At 39.2% G+C, this 19,575-nt stretch overlaps 1 protein-coding gene across 2 annotated transcripts; it reads left to right on the top strand.

Moving 5' to 3' along the window:
• Nucleotides 1–19: 19 nt before the first annotated feature.
• RNMT (RNA guanine-7 methyltransferase) lies at nucleotides 20–18,273 on the top strand. 2 transcript variants are annotated; one of them, XM_080580315.1, is made up of 11 exons: nucleotides 20–131; nucleotides 417–627; nucleotides 2,305–2,437; nucleotides 3,937–4,059; nucleotides 5,414–5,529; nucleotides 7,558–7,739; nucleotides 8,344–8,508; nucleotides 9,435–9,552; nucleotides 11,637–11,738; nucleotides 14,553–14,586; nucleotides 16,407–18,273. In XM_080580315.1, the coding sequence occupies exons 2-11, from the start codon at nucleotides 466–468 to the stop codon at nucleotides 16,442–16,444; spliced, it is 1,173 nt and encodes a 390-aa protein (XP_080436441.1). In that variant the 5' UTR covers nucleotides 20–131; nucleotides 417–465; the 3' UTR covers nucleotides 16,445–18,273. The 2 variants fall into 2 exon arrangements, with proteins under 2 accessions (XP_080436441.1, XP_080436442.1); XM_080580316.1 differs by having other exon boundaries at nucleotides 83–211.
• The last annotated feature ends 1,302 nt before the right edge of the window (nucleotides 18,274–19,575 follow it).

Here is a 19,575-nt window from a genome sequence, read left to right as displayed (position 1 = left end):
GTCGTAGTCCTGTTCCCCCCCAACGCAGCACGCATGCGCAGTGCCGCTGGAAAGCCCTCCCCGTTCCCCGGACGTGACGCCGCGGCGGAGGGGGCCTCTTCCGCAAACGGGATGGCGGAGCGCCCGGCGGGGTGAGCGCCGCGCCGCCTCCCCCCTCCTCGCCCGCGGCAGCACGGCGGCGAGCGGGGGGGGGAGCGGGGCAACGGCACAGGCTGGCGGCGGGGGGGGGGGGCGGGGGAGAGCCAGGGGAGGTGGCGGGCAGCTGGGGGCGGGGCCACGACGGAGCGGGCGGGGCCTCTGGGCTTGGGGGCGGGGCCTCGCCGTGGCGCCGTTGATGCCGTTGCCCCCGGGCGCTGCCCCGTAAAATGGCGGCCGCCGCGCGCCAACGGCTGCGGGGGGTCTCTCGTTCCCCGCAGCTCCCTGGCGTGAGCGGCCGGCCGTGAGGGCTCTACCCCCGCGTGAGGGATGGCCGACCCCGCCGCGGCGGAGGGAAAGGACGGGGAGCAGCCCCGTGGCGATGCGGAGGGCGGCAGCTCCGGCACAGCGCGCCCCGCCGGCAGCGAGCAGCAGGAGGGCGGAACGAAAAGGAAGCTGGAGGAGCAGGAGGGGGAGCCTCCGAAGAAATCAGTGAGTACCGTAAGAGCAGCAGAAAATATTCCTCCTTTTACCTGGGAGGGTGACAAGGCAAAGTGATGTTTTATAAGACACTGCCCCTTATCATATATGCGCTTATAGAAACTGATGCTGTAGTTCTGATCCAGTCTACTTTTGACCTTTTGCAATACTTACGTATAATTTGAAAATGTTTTTGACCTAATGCTTTGTTTCTGTGTTCGTATCTGAACGGTAATCTAAGCAGTCTGGAAAAATTAATACCCTTTGTCGTGGCAGAAACACTACTAACCCTTTTGTCCTTTTGCTAAAGTAATTTTGGGATCAGGCTTAGAAGGGCAAGGAATATGCTGTTATTGCATAGCCTAAGGGTATGAAGAGGTTAGACTCTTTCAGATTAGACTGAAAGCAGCTGCCAGCAATCTAGATGCTACTGCTGATGGCTGTTACTAACAGTGGTTGCAGCAGCTGGGGTGCCTTAATGGATTGTGTGAATGTGTTTCCCTCACTTGTCAAAGTCAGCCTTTCTAGTTTAAGTCACCTTCAGTGGCTGTCAGGGGACCATCTGTGCTTACCGTGAAAAAGACTAGAAAGGGTCAAAATATTTGTTAGTCTCGGTGAGCTGAGTGAGGTAATAAACAGGTGATGGGGTTATAAGTATTCCAGACAAGTAAGGCTGTGTACGTGCTCAAGGTTACCAAAATTCTATGAAACGTTGAAGAACAAATGTACCATATTAAAGTCAGTCAGACCTTTTCTCCTGAGCGCCTGGTATTTCAATGATAAGGTGTTTGGGCATTGACTTTTTTTAGTGGATTACTATTGGGATTGCTTTTAATTGCAATGTAAATTCACGGTGGCTGGAATTTTGTGGCATGTTTGTGGGTTCTGACTGAGAATCCTTCAGTCTCGTTTGTACTGTTAAACAGTTTTGTTTTGCAGAATTTGTGTTCTGTTACTTTGCATTTTATTTATAATTATTTTTTTACATGTTATGTATACAAATGGAGATTGTTTTCAAGGTTAAGAAATGTTAGGAGCATAATATCTAGTTACAGAGTACTTTTCAGTATCGTATCGGGCTTCCTATTTTGGACTAATTATATTTAAGGCTAAAACAGGCATTTCTATGGACTGCTGATAAATATTAAATGGGGTACTGTCATCAAGTCATTATTCTCTTTCCCTTACCTTGGTTTGTTCAAAGCTGTGGTAGTTACCACTGACAGCTTTGCGCAAAATCAGCTAGTCAGCATTTTGGTTAAATTGGCAGTTTATACGCTTCTGTTAACAGCAAACACTGAATTTCTGAACCAGGATTTTCTAAGAACCTTATATGTGAAATAATACTCAGAGAGAAGGAACATTTTCATTTTCAGTCCCTGATTTAAAGGGAATGAAACTGATTCTTTGAGAAAATGTAAGCAAAGATGCTGGACGTCATCCATCAGAAGTTACGTGGGCCAACTGAAAACGGAATTAAATTTTTGAGGCAGTTGACTCTCCAGTGATAGAAGTACTGATGTCAGTTTCAGGCCAGATATATATACAAAAACATTTCCCCATAATGATCGTGACCAGTGTAGCTTGTTTCCTTTCTTAAATCTCTTAAGTGGACACATCTCTTGATTAAATGAGAAAATAATACAAAGAATTTGCTGCTTTAGACTATTCCTTCCCTCGTTTCTACAGAGTGAGACAGGCCATGGGCAAGCTGTAGCTGCACATTATAATGAGCTTCAAGAGGTTGGATTGGAAAAACGCAGCCAGAGTCGCATATTCTACCTCAGAAACTTTAATAATTGGACAAAGAGCGTCCTCATTGGTGAGTTTCCTTAATTGATTGCTTTGCCTTTAATAAAATGTAACTTATTTTTGTTTCAAAATGTGCCTTTTCTGCTCTCTGATGTTTATTATTGAACTTTGTCTGTTAATACAGTAAGATTTTCTAGTAGTAAAATTTTCTAGATTTTCTAGTAGTAAAATGTCTATTTTTATCTATATTTTTATTTTGAATCCTTATGGTAGCGTTTTATATTGTTGGAGTGGGAAATAAATGCTGAAGTTTTAAGGGTCAATTGACCTGAAAACTAGAAAAAGTTCGTACTGGTAATCGTTCTTCTTCATGCCATTTTAAAAGAGAAAGGGACAACTTTGAATCATAAAGAATCTGTTCTTGTTCTTGTTACATTGAGCTTTTCATGTTATTTAAATCTATCTCAATTTCTAAACTATTCTTGAAGTAGTCTGTTCTTAGGTCTACATGAAGCAATTTTGCAGAAAACTTGAACATGTAAAACAGATATTTTCTGTATTAGACATAATAGTTTAAAAAGATGAAAAACTAGAGGAAGTAATTTTTAAGAAGCAGCAGCTTCTTATATAGAAGGCTACAAATTAATTCCAAAGTGAGTAAACAAAACTATTCTGTCTTCAAACAAATAAAATAATTGTCAGTAGAACACCACAAATTCATGGAGAGTGAGGTATGCCAGGATATGTTGTCACCATTTGTCTTAGCATCCTGCTCTTTGTTGGGTTTTATTAGAGCAGTTAAAAGCAATATTTTATATAAAGCTGTTCCTAAAACCTGTGTTCAAGCCTTTCAGTCGTGATCAATTTCATTAGCGTGGTGTTGCAGCAGTTGTACCAAAACATATTTCTTCTCTCTTACTGTGAAAAGAAGTGGCTAGCATGTTGATATGTTTTGTGTAATATGCCAACATCAGTCACCACCAGAATAATCTAGACAGAGTGGAGATGGGAAAGAAAACAAAATCAATATATGTTGCGTGAAAAGACAGCAAATAAGTAGCTAGTGTTATTGCAAGGCCTAGGAAAGGCTGAGGGGAGAACATTACGCGTTTGTAATGTGACTGCAAGAAAAAGTTATGGGTGGTACATTTAATTGGCTTTTAATCTTCTGGCTTTCACATACTTAAAAATAACATCTGCCTCCATTTTAATGGTAATGAAAGGGAGCCCTGTTCCGTCCTCACACGTGGGGTGGTTGTTTAGCAAGGAGCAGTTTTGCCTTTGTCTGCCAGGGAAGCAGTGCAGTGCTCCAGTCACAGGCAAAGCACGTCAAATACAGAAAATATTAATTATCTTTTCCATAATCTTTAAAATTTGTGGTTGTTGCTTTCATCACTAGTGGTTTCTAGAAAAAGAGATTTAAGACTGTAAAAAGTTAACAAGACTTGTAGGCAAAGTAAGTTCTTGGATGTTGTAAAGTCCTTAAATCGTTTTGGTCCTCTATGGATCTTGTATAATAAAAGTGAATTACAGTGACCTGTATAAGCATTCTCTCTCTTATTTTTCTAGGTGAATTTATAGACAGGGTACGACGGAAAAAGAGTGACATAACTGTTTTGGATCTGGGATGTGGCAAAGGTGGAGACTTACTGAAATGGAAAAAAGGCAGAATTAAAAAAATTGTCTGTACTGGTAAGAAGATACAGTAACTTTCCAGGGAAAGTACACCACTATTATGGGGGAAAAAAAAGCACATCTCTAGTCTTGTACTGTTTCCTTTTCTGTTAGTATGCCCAAGAGTGCAGTGATGCACCTTCTGTCAAAAAGGTGTTTGTTTTTTTTTTGTCTTTTAACTTGAAGACATCTATTTGATTGCCAGCATAAATACCAGAACCGTTAATATTCTGTGTAATGAGCTCTCAGTTCAACTCTTAAATAAAAGCTAGTAGCAGTAAAGAGATACCATATTATCACAGATTGTCTTAGGTAAAATGTAGCACTGGGGAAAAGACTGACTTGATATATTTTGTCTTTTCTCCCATGTCTAATCTTCTGTAGTATTTTTAACTGTTCTGAGAATACACATGTAAGAGTTGCATTTAAAAAAACGAACAAACAACATGATGTTGTGACAAAAACTCAGATATTACAGTCAGCTAAAGATTTTCAGACTCAGAAAGGGGAAGAGCTGAAAGCTGCTTAAAAAGTCTTTTGTTTAAGTAGTTTGCATAGGTATTGGAAAGAAGATATCATCTTCCCTTCTCCCCAGAATCATTCCAAGTATAATCAGAGGAAGTGTTGCTTAATTTCAAATTTAATAGATAATAACATTTAATAGAATTCCTTTAGTGGGAATTATTCTAGGTATTTTGGTACTTTCCAGGTCTTTGTTGCCTTTCTTTTTCAGTTGTCAGCCTTCAAATACAGGTAATGAATTTGCTTACAGAGCCCTTATGTAAGCTATAAATTGTGCGTTATTAGTTTTAAAATTTGTCCGACGTGTCATTATTCAGTGAAGCTCTGCCTGTGAGAGTAATAGCCTTAAAAAGAAAAATTCCCATGATGAAACATGAGCGTATATCACAAATCATTGCATTTCAACATCTTGTATGTTTGTAAGAAGATGAAGAGCTTTCATTACTGTTTGAAAACCCCCCTTGGAGCTGCACTCTTAGCTAATTGAAGCTAGACAATTAATGCTAACAGCACTTTGTATCAATCACTTTGTATCCATTACATGAAATTTTGGAGGCTTTCTTTGAACTTATGAGGATGGCAGCTTTCTAAAATCTTCAGCTTACAACTTTTGTCTGAAGTAAAGGCAGAAAATGATCAAGAGTTGTATTATAATCCCAAACGCTTTCTGAAAACTAAATTCTTTCTCTACAAGTTGGAAACAAAACTTCACATCAGAGTGTAACTGTAGATCAACTTTTATTCCTGGCCTAACAGGTTTGAAGTGCTCCAGTAATTGTTCCTGTTTTCTTGTCTGAAGTTTACACATTCATCCTTTTTCTTTTTAAATTTTTTCTTAATCTCTCTATAGATATTGCTGATATTTCTGTGCAACAGTGCAAGCAACGTTATGAAGACATGAAAGCTCGATGTCGCTATAATGAACGTATTTTTGATGCAGAATTTATACAAGCAGATAGTACCAAGGTACAGTTTTTAGGCTTTACAATACTTTAGAGATGTTACATTCTTTTGTTAAGCAAATATAGGAGGTGATGGTAGTGCTGTAATATCTAGGGGATGTTGTATATTTTTAAGATCAGGTTGTTGTACTATCAGGATAATCAACTGCACAGGTTACTGAAACGTCGCATGAAATTTAGTTAAATGCATTTGATTACTGCTTTACAGTGTAACGTTTTTGAAGCTTGAATGCCTTTCTCAGGTAATAAATGTGATGATTTTGATTTCTTACATTTGACAAGGGAAAGGGAATTAATACTTATTTCTGCAGTTCTGGGATCCAGTATGGGACTTTGAAAACTGTCTTGGTGAATGTGTTTTGATGCTGGAATGAATAAGGGACATTTTGTGATTTAACACATAAATTTTCTTTATTCCAGTATTTTTTTTCTAGTAGCATTTTAATTGCCATAATATTAATCTTCAAAATGTCTGTGATGGTGCGGATTTTTTAGATGGCATGGAGGTGATGTGGAATACATTGCTGTGGTTTAGGAAACAGTCTTGTGCACAGCACTGCTTTCGCTCCCTGGAAATGAAGGCTGAGTGTGCCCTGCTGACACAGGCTGAGGGACAGAGCCCAGCTGGTTCCAGTGTATTTGTGGAAAGCCTGAACCTGTTCTACCTAGACCTGCAGGAAGGGTTGGTGGCTTGAATTCTTGGTTGCCACCCTTTTTTTCTGAGGAATACAGTCTGTTGCATGCTTCCAAGTCATCTCTCTTTGCTCAAAATTAGTCATGGAGTAGAGGAGACAGCCTTGGCCTGGAAAGAAAGGGATATTTTCACATTGTTATCACAGTTAGGTCTTGCATGCACATGTACTGCCTGTTGCACGTTCTGTTCTCTCTGTCCACGCATACAGAAGTCCATCTCCCTGAAAGTTCATATCTATCCTTAGTGTTATATATAATGCAAAATCTCCCTCTTCCAGCTGGCCTAGTTCCTCCCCTGGACCTCTGCATACTGGTTTCCTGTGTCTCCCTTTGTAAAATTACAGAGGAGTAGCAAACAGATAAAATTGCTATGGGTATCCGAAGCATCCATTTTTGTCTTGCCACATACATAACATTGACAGAATGTGGTGTGAACTGTTGTAGACTGGGAGTGAGTAGGTGGATGGGGAGTCTGGGGGAGAAGAGAAACTCAGGCAGAACTGTTAAGTATGAAATCTTAAGTACAGAATGTGTATCATGGGCCCTGGGGCCTGTGCTCCTCTGGTATTTGTGGATGCTACTAGTGTTGTATAAAGGAAACCTGAAGAGAAAAGTTGGGAACTGCTGGAGTACAGGGTCAAACTGTGTCAAGCTTTAACGTGACACATTTCAAGGGTTCCAAGTCCTCCAGGGTTACTGGTTACTTGGATTAAGGGGACAGGAGTGTGTAGTTACATTATAGGTGTGCATGTGTGAAAATACAAGCAAATACAACTTGGCTGGCTTGTAAGCTGCCATATTTAATACAAATCCTCTTCCCCCTCAATAATATATTTAATGGGTATTTTCTTAGCAAAAGAAATGCCAGTTGTCATTGCAGACAGTTGTCATTACATTCAGTTTACTTAGTAAACTGAAAGTACATTTTATTATGATTTTTTATGATAAATTTTATTATGATGGTGGTTTTCAGCTAAACTGTGACTAGTTATAAGTCCTCAGCATTAAAATATCTCTGGAAACTTACAGGTAACTGTAACCTTGGGTTTTGGCCTTTCGGTGTAGTTACGTAGTTGATGAGGAGAAAATAATTTTTAGACGTGGTAATTTGTTTTTTTTATCATGACAACACAAGTTTTCAGTGTAGCTGTGGGCTTTTTCTTACTCTAACCTTTTTCAGCTTGTTCATGTTGAACTTGTGAAGGAGTGGATGTGGAAAGACTTCAAAGAATTATGGGAGTGGTGTATTTTGTTGGAAGATGTAAATGAATCATGCTTGTTTGTGTAGCTTTTGCCACAAGTTTTCTTTATCTTTTTTATTCTTTTTAATGCATTTCAGGATCTCCTGTCTTCCAAGTACAATGATCCAGATATGCGCTTTGACATTTGCAGCTGTCAATTTGTTTACCATTACTCATTTGAGACATATGAGCAGGCTGACATGATGCTTAAGAATGCTTGTGGGAACCTCTCTCCTGGAGGGTATTTCATTGGCACAACTCCAAATAGCTTTGAGCTTGTGTAAGTACTTTTTTATCCTACTAGCTTTCCAAAAGTCTGTGAAGCATTGTCAAGTCATAGTTGTTCTTCAAGTGCTCTGATACATTTGTGTAAACAAAAACAATTTTTTTGCAACAGTTTTGGATTCTAGTCAGGAAAATCCCACTCATGAACTTGACTCAAACAGGTAAATGCGTACTAACTGTTGTCTCTTGTACCCATGGCTCTTCTGGAGTGAGTATGGATCTTCATAGGTAAACCTTTGGTAGTGATTTAAATAGTGGCTAAATATCCACAGCCTGGAGAGTAACTGTAAGAATTTGCTGTGGTAGTTCCAAGAAGCCTGTCTTGTCCCTGTAGAATATGCCTGGTCTGAAAATTAATTTTCTAGGTCCATGTAGTCCTTGGTATATTGTAGAGAAATGATGAACTTTTAAAACTTGGCATGCCTCTTTGCTTCATTTCATTTTCATTGCCTTAATGGATTCGGTGTGTGGGAAAGTACATTGAATCCTGGACGCTGTAATACTGGGATGAAGCAGTTTCAGGTCTCTTAGGCATTGTTTACTCTGTAAAATGAAAAGTCGGTCTGTCAATTACCATTTGTTTATATCTCTTTTTATAGAAAACGGCTAGAAGCTTCAGAAACAAATTCATTTGGGAATGACGTATACAGTGTAAAATTTGAGAAGAAGGGAGAATATCCCTTGTTTGGCTGCAAATATGATTTCCACTTAGAAGAAGTGGTTGATGTCCCTGAATTCTTGGTTTATTTTCCATTACTGGAAGAGTAAGTTAAATTTTGAATTCATTATATAATGAGAGCAGTGTTTTATTGCGCAACAGAAAACTTTGTCTTTCTTGTTACAGTTTCAGTTCCTTGTTTTTTTTTTTTTTTTTTTGTCTCTCTAAATGAAGACATTTCTTGCATTTCTGTCTGAGACTGTAATCTGGTATGTGTCTGTTGTACACAGCTGAAGGTGCTCTGGTCAGGTACTAGGTCTTGCATAGGAATTTCAGTATCTGATGTCATCTGTAAGTATACGTTTAGTGCTGTCAAATCTTCCTTCTTTAACCTTATATTTCTGGGGTTTTATTCTACCTTTCTTAAGTGCTCCAGCCTCTTGTGTATCCTCTTCTTTATGGTGCCTCTTATCTTATCCAACCTTTTTTTTGGATGTTCATTGATTTTTTTTTTTTTTTTTTTTTCCCCTAAGGCTAACTTTTCCTTTCTGTAAATCTTCTTTGAGTGTGTATTTTGCTATTACCTCTGCTTGAATTCAGATATACCATTACCAGCCTGTTGTCCTGTGAGGTACAGACAAATGTTTCCATATTCTCCACCCTGGCCATTCAAATTCAGTATGTGGAGTTTTCCCTTCAAATCTGTATATTTTCACGCACTTCATTTCATGAAGTAATGAACACGCATTTCATGATTAGTAACTTGAGTGCTAGGAGAAGACACATTTTTCTGTTGAAATGTTTATAATCACTTATGTGTAGATTTTTATTGTCATAATTCAAAAAAGGTACAGTTTGTGGTGGTAATGCATTTTTTTTTTCATCTAAATGTGTTTACCGAAAGATAAATTTTAGAATGATTGTAATTCTAGTGAATACCATAAGATGTCACTGTGGCTTAAAACTGTTTCTTTGAAAATAAAGCTACAGTAATTTTTGTGGTTTCCCTAATTAATCATATTATTTTGACAGAATGGCAAAGAAGCATGGTATGAAGCTAGTCTACAAAATGACGTTTCGGGAATTCTATGAAGAAAAAGTCAAGAATGAGGAGCATAAGATGCTGTTAAGGAGAATGCAGGCTTTGGAGGTAAATGCAGAGTTAACATTTTTTCTTTTAAATAGTATTTTACATCTTGTTAATTATTTGTGCAATAACTGAAATTACTCTTGTGAACATTGTGCAATTAACTAAGGACTGCCAACAGAAGAACTAAACTCCTGTTGCTGAAAGCATGATTGTGGTCAGTTAACTTTGGCTGGCTACCAGAGCCCACCCAGCTGCTCTCTCACTTTCCCCTCCTCAACTGGACTTGGTGTGTGTGTGTGGAGAAAATAAGACAAAAAAAGCTTATGGGTTAAGATAAAGGCAGGGAGATTGCTTACCAGTTACCATCATGGGCAAAACAGGCTTGACTTAGGGAAGATTATTTTAGTTTATTGCCACAAACAAAGGCAAAACTAAAAATGCCTTCCCTTGTCTCAGCCTCTCAGCCCTTTCTTCCCAGGCTCACCTTCATTCCTGACTCCCTTACCTTCTTCCCTTGACAGAGTGGCTTGTGGGGTTGGGGACTGTGATCGTTACAAACAGCTCCTCTCAGCTGCTCTTTCCGCCTCTGCTCCAGCATGGGTCCCTCCCACAGGCTGCAGTTCTTGAAGAACTGCTCCAGCACTGGTCCATTCCGTGGGGTGTAGTACTTCAGGAACAAATTGCTCTAGCGTGGGCTCCTCTTCATGGGCTGCAGTTCCTGTCAGGAGCATGAGCTCTACACAGGCTGCAGCTTCTTTCAGGGGTTTATCCACCTTGCTTTGGCTTGGGGTCCTCACCGTCTATAGTGTGGATATCTGCTCTGATGTGGTCCTCAGTGGTCCGCAGGGGGACAACCTGTTTCACCATGGTCTTCTCCCTAGGCTGCAAGAGAATTTCTGCTCCAGTGCCTGGAGCACTTCCTACCATTCCTTCTTCACTGACTTTTGTGTCTGCACCTGGTACAGCAATTCAATTCTATAGCTAAATTTGCAATTTTGAAGCAAGACTTAATTTTTATTAAGAAGCAAGCAGAAGCATGTTGGTGTTATTTGACCAGGTGTGGTCAATGTTTGTTTCTTATTTTACGTAGAAACACAGGAATCACGCCTGGTGTCACACAGCGGGAACTGTAATCAATTTCTTCCACAGCAGAGAGGCTGAAAGCTGGATCTTTGTTCAAAAAGTGCTGATTAAGAGTCAGAAAGTAATCTTTGTACGAATAAAAGGAAGGCTGTGTTTACAGGAGAAAATGATACTTAACTGGAGTTGGGCTTACAGTTTTTGTCCAGTGTTTTTGCCTTTTATCCTCCAGCTGTTATCTTGGATAACTTTAGCAGCTTTAGAGGAGTTTTTCAGTGCTATCTCTGGGGCTTTGTTTTTAATCACGGTTACATATGCTTCTGTTTTGCCTCAAATGGTAGAATTTTTCAGCACAAGGCTATCTAGTTGAGTATGTGGTGACACATTAAGCTTAGTGACATGGGCTACGAGTGGACTCTACTGCCCTTCTTGACTCAAAAAGGGACGGTGCTCATATTTCCAGTAGCATGGTGAAACACCATCTTACATATCAGCATCTTAGAACAGTGAGAGTTGTCTTAATTAGTAGCCGCATAAAACTGAGGACAGCACTGCTGAGTACAGAGCATTTTGCAGTAACAGGGATCTTTAATAAGTATGTATTAGTTTTGAAGAATCAGATGTATGCTTCTGTTTATAGCTCCTGTGTGTCATTCAGGCATTTTAAGCATTCTGCTTGAAATAATATAGCTGCTCTGTTCTCAGTAGTTCTCTTCAGTTGCTGGCTTGTTTGGATGTTGTTCTGAAAGAGGGTATATCTAGATCATGTTTGTAATGAGCTGTACATGGAGCATAATTTTTATAGGTTATTCTGTCTGTCCTGTTTCAGACATGTAAGTGGATAAAAGTTAATTTATAAATTCTGGGTGTTAGATTTTCTGGGAAGTAGCAAATATCAGGCCTGACCCGACAGGTGCCTTAAAGGAGGAATGCAAATTTTAAGATACTCCTAATAATTACTGACCTCCGTTTTGGGCCATACTGTCACAAACCCTTGACTAGTGTGATTAGTGCATCATACTACCTAATTAATATTTTTTTCTTGTTTTTTGTATTTTCTCTAGCCATATTCTACATCTGATGATTCCAGACTTGCTTCTGATAAACCTGATGATTATGAGCATGCAAAAGAGTTTATCAAAGATGGCAAGGCAAAGTTACCATTGGTAAGTACATAGGCCATAATCTTGTAGATGTTTCATACCTTCTTCATTTCAACTGCAATGGAATTGCCACCTATGTCTCCGTGTACATGACAAATCGTAGAACAGGCAGTTCATCTATAACCTTTGCTTAAAGAATTAAATTCAGTTAAGTTGTTAGATATTAAAAAATTTGTAACAGTGTGGAAAGAAAAGGATGTTCTGCCATCCCCCTTGACATCTGTTCTAACATAACTATCTTGAATTTCAAGAATTTTCTTATGATTCTGGATCTTCACTCTATTTAAAATTTTAGTTTTCTTCTTTTAATCCTCAGACAGAGGAGAGTTGAAAACTTTCTTTGTAATCTTGTAGGTATTTAAAGTATTATATATTTTTTTTTCTGTTGTCTTTTTGGGTGAAGAAGATCCAGCTCATTTTGCAGCCAGTTTTAGTAAAGTTCTGATTTTTTTTTTTAATCTGCCCTTCCTGCATTTTTTGAGCAGAGCTACTAGAACTGAACCAGTCCTACCTGCATCCATATATTTCTCTCCTCTGTTTTATTAAATATGATATTCTGTTCACATCCGGGAATGGAAAGACCCTTTCTTTGTGATGATAGTAATGTTACCTTGTAGAATATTTAGTCTGATAGCCTGTCATATATTTTTCTGCAGTTCTCTGGCTTTGCCAGCTTGATTTATTTCAAAAACAAAAGAATACTGAAACATCTTTTATGGAGATCATAGTAGATTTTAGATCAGTGGTCCAATTAAATACATTTTTTCTGCTTCTAGTCTTGTCTTCTAAAGGACACGCTGCCTTTCTGAGCTTCCTGTCTTTCTCATATTTTTATAAATGAGGTTTCTTTCTTTGGCTGTCCTAGCAGGACATGACAATGTTGGAGTTGTCTGTTGGACCCCCTTTCTGCTGTCCTTTCATTTAGATACTGAACTAGCCGTATTGTCATCAGGACTTTCCAGCCTAGTTCTGTGTCTACACTATGTGGTACAGGGAGTGTGATAGTGTCCGTAGCTCCAGAGAGCGCTTTAGAAGACTGGAGTGGAAGCCTTGATGTTGAGATGATGTGTCTTTTGCTTCCTTTTGTGGCATGGTGTTGGGGTTTAATGCAGCAGACACCTGAACACCATGTGTCTGCTCACGCTCCATGCGTGTGTGCGATTCCTCTGAATTTCAGTTCTTGAGGGGCAAAGCTCTCCTGGCAGCTTGTCCCCTCACAGCCTTTTCATTCTTCTGTGTTGGTCTCAGAGCTCATTGGGTGCATGATGGACAGGAGCCTGCACAAATGCTGTTCCTGGGAAGTGAGCAGGAGGTCAGACAACATCTGCCGTTGCCCCAGGAACTGCTGCCGTTGTCTATTGCCTATCCTGTCTGTAGCCAGACTAGCTGTTCAGGATGGCATATAGCTGTGTGCTTACTTCTGCACCTGCCTTTGGGGAGTAAGGCTGGATGGAAACCTCTCAAAAGCGTAATTTCACCGTCTCATGCTCAGCAGTTCCTGGTACACAATGTTGGCTGTTTCGGTCTGAACTTTAGCCTGTCTTTGTGTGTTGAGGTTCTTTGACAAGAGAACCAAAACTGGAGGCTGAGTAGTTTGAGTAAAGTTTGTAGCTTAAGTAAGGTGCGCAGTTACTAAGACTTGGTGTTAAACTTTTTTATGGTGCATGTAGTGCGAAGCTGTCAGTTTGACATTTTTCCAGTTGGATTTTTTTTTTCATGATTGGCTTACCTGCTGTTCATGTTCTGAATTATTGAGGATGTAGTGAATTATTGAGGATTTACTGCGTATATAACAATCCTACATCAAGAGGGAAAAGAAACCTGCTCTCTGTATTTGAAATCTAAAAATTTCAAAAAGAAGGTTGCCTCTTTTAAGAAACAAGCTTAAGAACATGAGAATGGCAGAGTAAGACCAAAGACCTCTTTTGCCTGATACTCTTAACAGTTGGCAAGTAGTTGATGCCTGGGAAGAAGTGTGAGAAGGGGTGTTAAGTGCTATGTCATGTGAACAAGTCTTTTTATTTACTTTTCTGAGGTCAGTAAAAAAAAAAAAAAAAAAAAAATGAATCGTTTGGTCAGAACTGGTCAGTCAGTAGCATATGGGTTAAATCACGCCCGCAGTGAGAGCACACTGGAAGAGGATGGAGTAGGCAGAGCAGAAAGGGAGCTTGTTGCTTATTACCTCATGCTTCTTAATAGGTGGAATAAATGGCAGCAGCTGTCAATACTTGGGCGTTGCCCCTGCTACTGTGCTTTCATCTGAAAGATGGGCTAGGAGTAGGCTTCCTAGGGCTCTCGGGTGGATTATTTTCCATAGCATGCGGACTGGGCTCAGGGTTATTCTTCTCGAGGAGAGCTTTTGTGGCTTGGAGGAAGGTGTTAGGTGGAAGCTGGCAATATTCCTGGGGAAGGTGGCAGTACTGTGACCTGGGGCCTTTCCACAGCTTCAGCATGGATGTTGGGCAGCTTGGGCAGGAGAGCTGCTTGAGCCATGTCGGGTCATGCTGACGTGCAGTAGTGGACCCAGTGTGCCCCTGCATTGCAAAGGCATCCAGCCCAACCGGCTGGACACCCATTCTGCTCTACCTACGTAATTTAGGTGTGCTCCATTATCTGAGGTGTCCCAGTTCCCCATCATTCTAGTTACTGGAGTTGTAAATATCTGTGGTCTACAATAATGCTTAACTAGTACCTAAATAGCCATCTAGTGTGGGTGGTTAGAAGTTGGTCTGTGAAAGATTGTTTATCTTGAATTAAAACGGTGGTTTGTTGTTTCCTCATCTTTTTGTTTGAACTGGTTTTTATGTCCTCTTCTAGGGAACCTTGAGTAAATCTGAATGGGAAGCAACAAGTAAGTATCGTTTTGAAAACTTGGTGTTGACTAAATGCCTGCTGTGGGAAATGTATGAAAATAAACAGACCATCAATTAAGGAAGAAAATGCAAATTTTACATAAAACAGTATTTTATTTGTGTTATTCAAATGCCTGTATATAGCCAATATAGTACACACAGCTCAAGAAATGGGTGAGGGGAAACACATGAAATAGGTTGAACTTCTGTTCATTTAAGTAGTTTCAAGTATGTAAACTTCCAGGCCAAAAACATTTTGGGGAAGCCTTCTTAGAATGTATGGAAAGAGGATGGTAGTGTCAGTCCTTTAATATCAGCAAAAATGTACACTTGGACATTGTACTGTTACTAGTCAACTAGAAAACAAAATTCACTGGGGGCATATATTCATCAAAAAAGACAAGTCTGGTTTGGGAAGACAGACTGAAACTTTATTTTTTGCCTGTAGTGGTTAGTATGTTTCAGAAAGAAACAGCACGGATGGTGAAGAGGTATTTGAATGTTTTATGAAAGGGGTGGAGGGAACGGAAGTCTGTGCCTCAGATACAGAAAAGGATATAATATTCTTAAATACATTTGAATTCTGTAAATGTGTTTCATGGAAAACTTTTGACGTCAGTGTTTTTTTTCAATATTGTATTTAGTACATCTCACATGAAAGGGACTGAGAATTCTGTTGGTAAAAATTGTTTCCCGGAGTGGTTGTTACTAACTTATGTGTCACAGTAGCCAACTAGTATTTGCATTTTTGCAGACCATTATACAGATTGTGTTAGTAGGTTAAAAACAAACAAAAATGCTGTTTAATTCATGAATGAAAAAGTCTTTAAAGCGTTTGCTTTTTAAAGTAAACATTAATTCAAACAGTGTAAAAGTATTATGTAATCTATGAATCTAATTGAGAGGGGCTTTTTATACTTTCAAAAGTTCAGTGATGAGTGACCAAAGTACTTGTTCTTATTTTTTTTTTTTCCAGAGAGTTGGAGTACAGAGTTTTTGATGGTTTAGGACAAAAGCACAGCTTGCTCATTACATGAAACTTCACTTTGCTTTATTGCTGAGGAATATAGAATAGGCTTGTATTGAAAGATTTGTAGTGTAGCTAGAACATTTGTTAAAAGTTAGGTTTAAGTGGAAAACTGTTTATTTGGACTCATGGTCTTAAAGTGATTTAAATTACCTGTCTGATATGAAGCTCAAGAACTTCTGACATAGCTGCATTGATTCGATTGTATGTTGAATAACCCTTTCCCAGGGCACTGATGGGGACTTTATGAGGTCCATTTCTGGAATTATACTGATCTGTAATTGAGAAAATGATATCTGGCATGTGTAAATATTTCTTTGTCTATGATATTTTAAAAGCAAAATTGAGAGTTTTTTATCATGGTTTAATTCACTTTTTAATTGAAAGTGAGGTTGATCATTTGACCCCTTATTGTCTGTTAAAATTGGGTGTATAAAGGAGTCTTTAAACTTACTTGCATGTGATTTTTTATGCACCAGGGAACGTTAATTATCTGTAAAATGGCATAGTAATTTGAGTTGCATTTACATTAACTGAAGTTAGTGTTGCATCAATAGAATCAACAGTACTTAAAATATTTTCTTCTTTGGATACTTGAAGCTCTCTCTTGAAAATATATCTTAAAACTACGCTAGAATTGAACGCTAGAGTTGTGGGGAAACCATGGCAGTTCTCATAATGTCAGCAGTCAGTTAACAAGTTGTTTGGGCAGGATGTCAATCTGTTTAAATTTTGAACACCTATGCGAGTGCCAGAGGAAGCTGAAACTTTGTGCTCTGTTTTCTTTTCTAGGTATTTACTTGGTATTTGCATTTGAGAAGCAACTGTGAAACTTCACCTACTGGATGCAGCAAGAAGAGATCATATCCATGTACAAGTTGGAATGGTCTGAAATCCATTGTGGCAACTATTTTTTTATTTTTATTTTTTAATTATCAGAAGTGTGCAGGACACTACCAAAAACGAGAGGAAGCTCATGATTCTGAGTTACATTGCCTGTCTGTGACAGATGGACTTGTGTGTGTATATATAAGAAAGATTCTGAACCAGTGTTTTTAAGGATTTGTAAGCAATCTGCATGCTCTCAAAACTCACATTTGAACTTGACGCAACTTCATGTTACAAAAAAAAAAACAACAAAACGTTTTGTTAGTAGCTAAGTATATTTGTGGTTACCAGCCTAACTCTGCTCTTCCTGAAGCTGATGGAAAATGACTGTTGGCTTCAGTGATGCAAAATGAGAGCCTAAATATTGTACTGCAAAGCTCAGTTAATTCATAATGAGATATATTCAGACACATAGGGTATGTCTACATTGCATGCAGAGCTAAGTGGTAAATAATACCCAAGTCAGTTTGAGTACCTCTGTGCTGTGCTCCAGCCTGCAGTGTAAATCTACCTTAGTGGTATTCAAAGTGTAGTTTACATGATAAAGTTCTAGGATTTTTTTCTAAATTTTTGTTGTTGTGCTTGCTGATATGTAGTGTCAGTTCATGGTGCTTTCATGATTAAACAAGTTTGTTCTGTACAAAACTGCTCTGAAAGAACTGAATTTCTAAAGTTTTGAATCTTTATGTTGTTTTTCCAAGTATGACTATGTGGTAATAACAGCTGCTGAACTTAAATTACTGAACATTTTCTATTATATTAAAGACTCTCCTGACTTTTTGGTAGTTTTAATGTCTCTTGAAAGTTACTAGACAGATCTTAGGATGTTTGTTACTTGTTTCATGAAATTTCAAATAAGCTTGGCAGAAGGATGAGCTGTTGGTGATGAGGACCTTATTGCGGTTCTTAAGGCGTTAAGAGCATGGTCAAGTGTTGGATCATGAACTTAAAGTGGAATCTGTATGACAATTTAGGACACTGGAATTTTACTCTGAGAGGGGCAGTTGTGCATGTGCACACACGCCAGTGCATGTGGATAACAATTGCCAAATTAGAGTCAAAGATTCTATTTGGGAATACAAATTAATGATACCAATAGACAGAATAGTACCTCACTACTGTCCTCCTGCCTGTCAGTCTCATAGAGCTGGCTTAGGGATTTCTGGCATGGCGTTTTCTCTGCTTTTAACATGCCTATAGCTACCCACTCCTGAGAGGGTATGAGTGACTTTCTTCAAGCTTTTTCTCTCCCTTCTAAGGCTAACAGTAGCTTTTTGCTGCTGTTGGCTATTATATTTTACATACGGATTAAATGATAAAGTGTTGATGGTACACAAGTGTTTTTGCAAAGCTATAATAAACCTAGGAAAGAACATACCTGTTAAACATTCAAGTTATTTGAGTTTGTAGTTGTATAGCCTTCCTTCTGTAATTGGGTCATACTCTTTCCTCTGATTCTTGATTTTTTTTTTTTAATTATTATTATTTTTATTATTTTTTTTAAATCTTCCAGAAGATCACCTGTAACCTTCACCGGGACGTAGCTGCTACTAAAATTAAGTAAAACAAGTACTATATATAGTAGAAAAGAATCTTAAGAAACTAGCTGAAAAATGCTGTGACAATTTAGAAGTGCTGAAATGTTTCGTTGAACTTCATTTGTGTGCATCAAAGCTAGTTTTGTGAGATTTCTTATATCAAGTTTTATTTGAAAGTACATAGTTATGCTATTTTTGGAAGAAATCAGAATAATAAAAAGGGGAGAAATACAGTGGAGTGTCTTTTCTCTTTTAAGCAAATTCCAACATCATAAAATCACGGAGTGGTTAAGTTATGGAAATGACCTTTGGAGGTTGTCTGATTCAACCCCTCTGCTTAAGCAGGGTCACTAAGAGCTGTTTACCCAAGACTGTCTCTGAGATTGCTTTTGAATATCTCCAAGGGTAGAGAAGACTCCACAACCTCTTTAGGTAACCTGTGTCCATTGCACAGTCACTCACACAGTAAAGAAGTGTTTGCTGATGTTTAGATGGAACCTCCCATGTTTCATTTTGTGCCCATTTCCACCAGTCACTGGCCACCACTGAGAAGAGAGCCTGGCTCCATCTTCTTTGCACCCTTTCCTTCAGGTATTTGTATACCTGGATGAAATCTACCCCTAAGCCGCCTCTCCTCGAGTCTGAACAGTCCTAGTTCTCTCAGCCTTTCCTCATAGGTGAGATTCTCCAGCTCCTTCACTATCTTTGTTGGAGACTTTATATTGTGTCCATGTCTCTGTTGTACTGGGGAGTCCAGAACTGGACAGAGCATTCCAGCTGTGGCCTCCTATGTACTGAGCAGAGAGGATAACCTCCTTCAGCCTGCTGGCATCACTGCTTTTGATGCATTGATGCAGCCCAGGACACCATTGGCCTCCTTTGTGGCAAGGGCACGGTGCTGATTAATGTTCAACATGGTGTCCGCCAGGACCCCCAGGTCCTTTTCTGCAAAGCTGCCTTCCAGCTGGGTGGCCCCCAGCTGGTCCCTGGGGTTGTTCCTTCTCAGGTGCAGGGCTTGGCACTTCACCTTGTTGAACTGCATGAGGTTCATATCAGCCCATTTCTCCAGCTTGTCGAGGTCCCCCTGGGCAGCAGCAGAACCCTCTGGCTTACAGATGATTATTGTTTCAACGGCTTTACACTTAGATGAAATAGATTTCTTGCCTCAGGAAAAAAAAATCAATTCTCCGTGGAAGTGGAAGTATGAAAATCCCGTTTTAACTAATGCTCAGTATGTTCAAGACTACAGGTCTTTATACGTGTAATATTGTGTTGGTAAAAAGTCAAACACCAGCACTTTCTGTTTAAGATGGATTCAGTACTCATAGAAGATATTAGCTGAGGTAAGAATAGAAGATTTAAAATAAAAAAAAAAAAAAGGGACTAGGCTAAGTGGATATTTGTCCTAACTTTTTAACTTCTGTCTTCACTTTTTAAAAGCAGCAGTTACATGTTGTTTCCTTGTCCTGCAGCTGAGGTTATGTGGCAATGAAGTTGCTCCAGCAAAGTTAGTAACAGGCAATCAACCGTTCCTT

Source organism: Anser brachyrhynchus (genome assembly GCF_964034855.1).
Source record: "Anser brachyrhynchus genome assembly, chromosome: 2".
Taxonomy (NCBI): Eukaryota; Metazoa; Chordata; class Aves; order Anseriformes; family Anatidae; genus Anser; species Anser brachyrhynchus.
The sequence above is the reverse complement of the archived record's forward strand: the minus strand, read 5'-3'. Positions and strand labels throughout refer to the sequence as shown.